The sequence below is a fragment of the Ichthyophthirius multifiliis genome (genome assembly GCF_000220395.1).
Source record: "Ichthyophthirius multifiliis unplaced genomic scaffold scaff_1120509249842, whole genome shotgun sequence".
NCBI classification, from domain to species: domain Eukaryota; phylum Ciliophora; class Oligohymenophorea; order Hymenostomatida; genus Ichthyophthirius; species Ichthyophthirius multifiliis.
The window spans coordinates 1-5,333 of record NW_004087256.1 but is presented as its reverse complement, the minus strand read 5'-3'; the positions used below and the strand labels follow the sequence as shown (position 1 = coordinate 5,333).

The 5,333-nt window shown below is 17.9% G+C and overlaps 2 protein-coding genes across 2 annotated transcripts, besides 11 other annotated features; both read left to right on the top strand. All coding sequences in view use genetic code 6, as the record gives it.

Moving 5' to 3' along the window:
- Positions 1-441: 441 nt before the first annotated feature.
- IMG5_036820 (hypothetical protein) lies at positions 442-975 on the top strand (the record flags this gene model as incomplete). The annotated part of the gene is made up of 1 exon (XM_004038983.1): positions 442-975. A coding segment is annotated over one exon (534 nt), but the record flags the coding sequence as incomplete, so codon positions are not given.
- An 89-nt stretch (positions 976-1,064) lies between these two features.
- IMG5_036810 (leishmanolysin family protein, putative) lies at positions 1,065-3,521 on the top strand (the record flags this gene model as incomplete). The annotated part of the gene is made up of 2 exons (XM_004038982.1): positions 1,065-1,250; positions 1,330-3,521. 2 exons carry the CDS (start codon positions 1,065-1,067, stop codon positions 3,364-3,366), a joined length of 2,223 nt encoding a protein of 740 aa, XP_004039030.1. The 3' UTR covers positions 3,367-3,521.
- Positions 1,106-1,141: a microsatellite.
- Positions 1,266-1,314: a microsatellite.
- Positions 3,459-3,491: a microsatellite.
- Positions 3,522-3,599: 78 nt separating the features above from the next.
- Positions 3,600-3,647: a microsatellite.
- A 579-nt stretch (positions 3,648-4,226) lies between these two features.
- Positions 4,227-4,259: a microsatellite.
- A 158-nt stretch (positions 4,260-4,417) lies between these two features.
- Positions 4,418-4,496: a microsatellite.
- Positions 4,427-4,479: a microsatellite.
- A 318-nt stretch (positions 4,497-4,814) lies between the features above and the next one.
- Positions 4,815-4,882: a microsatellite.
- A 6-nt stretch (positions 4,883-4,888) lies between these two features.
- Positions 4,889-4,929: a microsatellite.
- Positions 4,930-5,049: 120 nt separating this feature from the next.
- Positions 5,050-5,089: a microsatellite.
- Positions 5,090-5,149: 60 nt separating this feature from the next.
- Positions 5,150-5,198: a microsatellite.
- Positions 5,199-5,333: the final 135 nt, after the last annotated feature.

Here is a 5,333-nt window from a genome sequence, read left to right as displayed (position 1 = left end):
ACACATAATGGTTAAAATATTTGATACAGATTAAAAAATAATTTCTTTATGCTTTGAAATTAAAAAAATAAGAATAATATTTAAATTTTACTCTATACTAAATAAATCATTAATTTTATGAAACTAATAATTACATAATTATAAAAATAAATATCATATTTAGATTATGACTTTTTTGTTATAAAACATTTTATAATTTACAAAATTAATACAGTAATTAATTTCTATTTATTAAATCTAATTATATAATATTATTTTTAAATTAAAAAATATAAAATAATTATGGTCTATAACTTTATAATTAAAAAAATATATTATAATAATACCATAAAAAAAAGCTATGTTATTTTATAAATCAATCGATAAAAGAATAATAAATATATAATTAAAAATTTATTAGAAAAAAAAAAAAGAAAAATTAATAAAAATATGCTATAAAAATTAATTTTAATTAGTTTCGTAATTATAGTTACATTAACCCGCTCTCACCATAACTGTGGTCATGAAAGTAAAAAAATACAAAATCACTATAATAAAATGTAAGAAAATTATGAAAAAATCCAAAATTCAAACTTTGACTAACGTATTCTTTAAACAGAAGGAGATGCAATGCCTATTAGAATAACTATAGATTATTCTATGTTAGATTAAATAAAATCGGGAATAACCCGATAATAAAAAGAATACTTAAAAGAAATTATGGAAACATCCAAGCTTTTTTTCTAAAGACTTTTGAAAGTATAACCAATTAAAAAAATAACATTTATCCGTCAAATTGGCCATATGATTGTATAGATTTTGATATTCCTAAAAAAGATTATACAATTGGAATTGCTAATTCGGATTTACACTTATACATAATTTATGAAAATGAAGATAATTATAATCTTGCAGATGCTGTTTTGTGTGCTATTTCTAATGAAGGAATCAAAAGACCGACATTTGGAAGAGTTAGTTTTAATATTAAAGAATTGAATATACGTGAAGGAGATGTAAAATCTTTTCAGAGTGATTTGGAAACAACTATTCATGAAATAATGCATGTACTTGGTTTTTCAAAAGACATGATGCACTATTGGATAGATCCTATAACTAAAGAATAATATAAAAAAAATTATGAAAAAAAATTATTAAAATAAAAACTTTACAAAGGAAATACAGTTTTTATTTTAACTTCCAAAAATGTAGTAGAAGTTACTAAAAAATATTATAATTGTCCAACAGCTGAAGGAATGTATCTTGAAAATACAGTAAATTATATATAAATATAGAAATATAAAAATATTTATATAAGAAATATATATTTATTTATATTTATATGTGAAATAGGGTGGTGAATTTACTATAGGTTCTCATTGGAAAAGAACATTTGTTTATAATGAATTAATGACTGGATCTGAATTAAATGTTAAAAGTACTCTTTCTATGTTTACAATTGCTCTTTTAAAAGACACTGGTTTTTATTCTGAAGTAAATGAGAATATGGCCGGTTAGCTATTTTGGGGTAAAGGAAAAGGTTGCGATTTCTTAGAAAATGTTTGCTAAAGTAAAACTAAATACCCTGAATTTCCTTAAAAAGTTGATGATTTTTAATGCTCATTTGAATATGAAGGATTTGGTGATGTAAAAATATACTAAAGCGTAGACAAATGTTAAATGGTATATCCAGAAATGGAAGATCTATGTACAAATCCTAATGCAATAGAGGATGAAGAAGATTTGGAAATAGAAGAGGATAAATTATCTGATTATTCAAATTAAAGTAAATGCTTCTAATCTACAGCCGTAAAATCCTCATCTTAATATACATATGATACTTCTGTAAGATGTCATAGATTCAAATGTTCTTCTGATGCATCTGAAATATCTGTTATTTTCCCTGATATTTAATTGCAAGTTTTATGTGGAATAGGGGATTAAGGTAAATAAAAGGATATTGATAAAAGTGGTAAAAAAGCCAAAGGTTAAATCACATGTCCTTAAGATTATAATAGATTCTGTAATAATTCCCGTATATGTCCGAATTTCTGTTCCTAAAAAGGAGTCTGTGTAAACGGATAATGTATATGCTAATCTGGATATGGAGGGGAAAATTGTATTACAAAATGCTCCGGAGTAGTCAATGATGGAAGATGTATATAAAGCTCTTGCCCTTCAGGTAAATTCAAGAATCCAGATAATACTTGCAAATCAGATTGTCCTTAAGGCTTTTATGGAAAGGATGGTAATTGTGAACCATGCCATAATAGTTGCTCTAGATGTACTGGACCATTACTTAATCAGTGTACTAAATGTTAGTTTTTGACATTATTGCAAGATAACTAGTGTGTAGAATAATGTGATGAGAAACAAGGATATAAATCTAATTATGATTTGCGTATATGTGAGTCTTAGTCATCCACAAAATGTTAAGGTAATTGCTAAACTTGTGAAAAAAAGAATTCTCCTTTATGTATAACTTGTAAATAAGGCTTTTATAAATAAGCTGATAAGTCGTGCTAAAATACATGTGCTATTGGATCTTAATTAACGTAAAATTCATAAGAATGTGTAAAACCTTTTGATGGATGTCTTTAATATAAGGATTCTAATACATGTATTAAATGTGATACTTCTAAAAATTATAGATTAGGTTCAGATAAAAAATGTACATTGTGCAACTAAAATTGCTCATAATGTAATCCTAAGAATCCGTCTGAGTGTCTTGTTTGTGAGGGAGTTAACTTAAAAAGTCATGATAGTAGAAGTTGTTTAAATATATGCCCTGGTGCTAGTTTTTATTCTGATAGTATTGGAAAATGCTAATAATGTCCTCTAAGATGTTAAAATTGTAATGAAAATGGTTGCAAAAAATGTTAAAATGGTTATTATATTGATTCAAAAACTAAAGCTTGCACTTAATGTCTTTCTAAACATACTAATTGTACATCCTGTGATGATCCCAACTGTTTATAGTGTAATGATAATTTAAAAAAAAAATGCTTGCAAACCTCTGCAAATGATGGAAATTTAGGAAGTGGAAATAATGTAATTAATGGAACTAATATAATAAAATGTCCGACAGGATGTAAAATATGCAATCAATCTAAACAATGCTCTTAATGTAATTAAGGTTTTATTTTAGATGATAAAACTAAAAAATGTATTACTTGTATTTAAAAATACGGTAATTGTATAGCATGTACGGAAAATAAATGCACTACTTGTTTTTCTGGGCATACATATAATGAAAAATTAAAATAATGCACTAAAATCGATTCCTCTAGAAAATTATTTTAAATTTAAGGAGATGATTAAAAATTAAATAATTATCAAGGAGTCTATGGTTTTTTTATTGGTTATGTTATATTTGGATTATTATTGTGATATTTTTGAAACAAAAAAAATAATGTTTATTTTATAATTAATTATTATGATTTTTTTTTATTTAGCATTAAAAATATTTCATTGTTTTTATATTTATTATATTTTTTATTTATTTTTTATAATATAAAAGTAATAATTAATAGGTTATTGATATTAATAAATAATAATATTTTAAAATACATAATTTTATAACTAAAATTATTTTTCTTTATTAAAAATTTATGTGAGTAAAAATTTATAATTATAATTTATTTTAAAATTATAAGATTTATATTTAAAATAAAAAATAAATAAATAATAAAATGCATTTTTTTAATTAGTTTAAAATCATTTAAGAAAACAAAATATTAAAATTTTTTTAAAAAAAAAATAATTTTTTTTTAATAATAATATTGAATTGAAAAATAAAATTATTTTTAAACTTATAATTAATATTTTTTTTATATTGTAAAATAATTAAATAATAAATACTATTTATTTCAATTATATTCTTTTTTTATAAGTTTTATATATTTTACTTTAAGAACATTATTCTTATACTTATGATTTTGTATTTTTGATATAAAATAATATATTTATAATATTTTCATTTATACTTATTTATTAATTTTAATTAAATTAAATTATTATCATGAAAAATTTGAAATTTTATATTTTTAAAGCTTAAAATTTATAATTTTCCATATTTCTATATATAATAAAAAATATTATAAATATATTTTTATTTATAAGAAATTTATTTTCATTATACTTAATAAAAATTATTAGTATATATTTTTATAAATAATTGTTTTTATATTTTTAATTATAGTTTCAATAATTATTATTTATAAATTTTTCAAAAATAAATTTTTAAAGACTTTATAATATATTTTATTTATAATTATTTTATTAATTATAGTTATTAATTAAAAAAAAAAATAATAATTTTTTAAAAATAACAATATCAAATATTAAAAATCAAGCAAATCCGTGTTAATTTTATTTTAAATAATAAATAATTAATTTTTAATTTATTTCAATAAATTAAAAAAATATATTTTTTAATTTAATTAAAAAATATATTAATAGATATTATAATAATATTTATAGAATATAATAATTATATTTATATATAATTCAAAAATATAATTTATTTAAAAATTTACTATAAATAAGTTAAAATTATTATATTTTTAAAAATAAAATATAATTTAATTATTATAAAAAATATTTTTTGTAATACAAATAATAATTTTTTAAATATATAAATTTAAAAACTATATAAAAATATAAAAATAAATAAATATTATTTATAATAAATATATGTATAAACTTTTTAATAATATTTATTAAAAAAAATATTAATTAAATATAATTAAAATGTATATATCTATAAAAAAATGTTAATTTGGTATAAAGATATAGCAAATTAACATTTTTATAAATAATATTTTTAAATTTAAATTTATATATATAAATTTATATAATATATATAATTATATATAAATATATATATATATATATATATTTATATTCATAATTAATATATATTTTTTTTTAATATATATTTTTTATTTTAATTTTATAATATTATTTAAATTTCTTTAATTTATTAAAAAATTTACTTTATTAATTCACTTATTATCAATTTATAAAAAGTATCTTATCTATTAAACCTTTTTTATAAATTTTTTTTAGTAATTTAAATATTTTCAATATATTTTATAATATATTAAATATAATAAATAATGTTATTAATATAATATTAAGATATAAAATCCTATTCATATAATAAATAATAATATTATTATTATATATATTATATTTATATAAATTTTTATATATTATTACTATTGACATTTATATATTTTTTTTAGATTTAAAATTTAAATAAAAAATATATCTTTTTTTTTTTTTCTTTACTTTTTTAAAAAAATTAAATAATAAATATTCTAATAGTTTCTATTAATATATTTAAATATTAT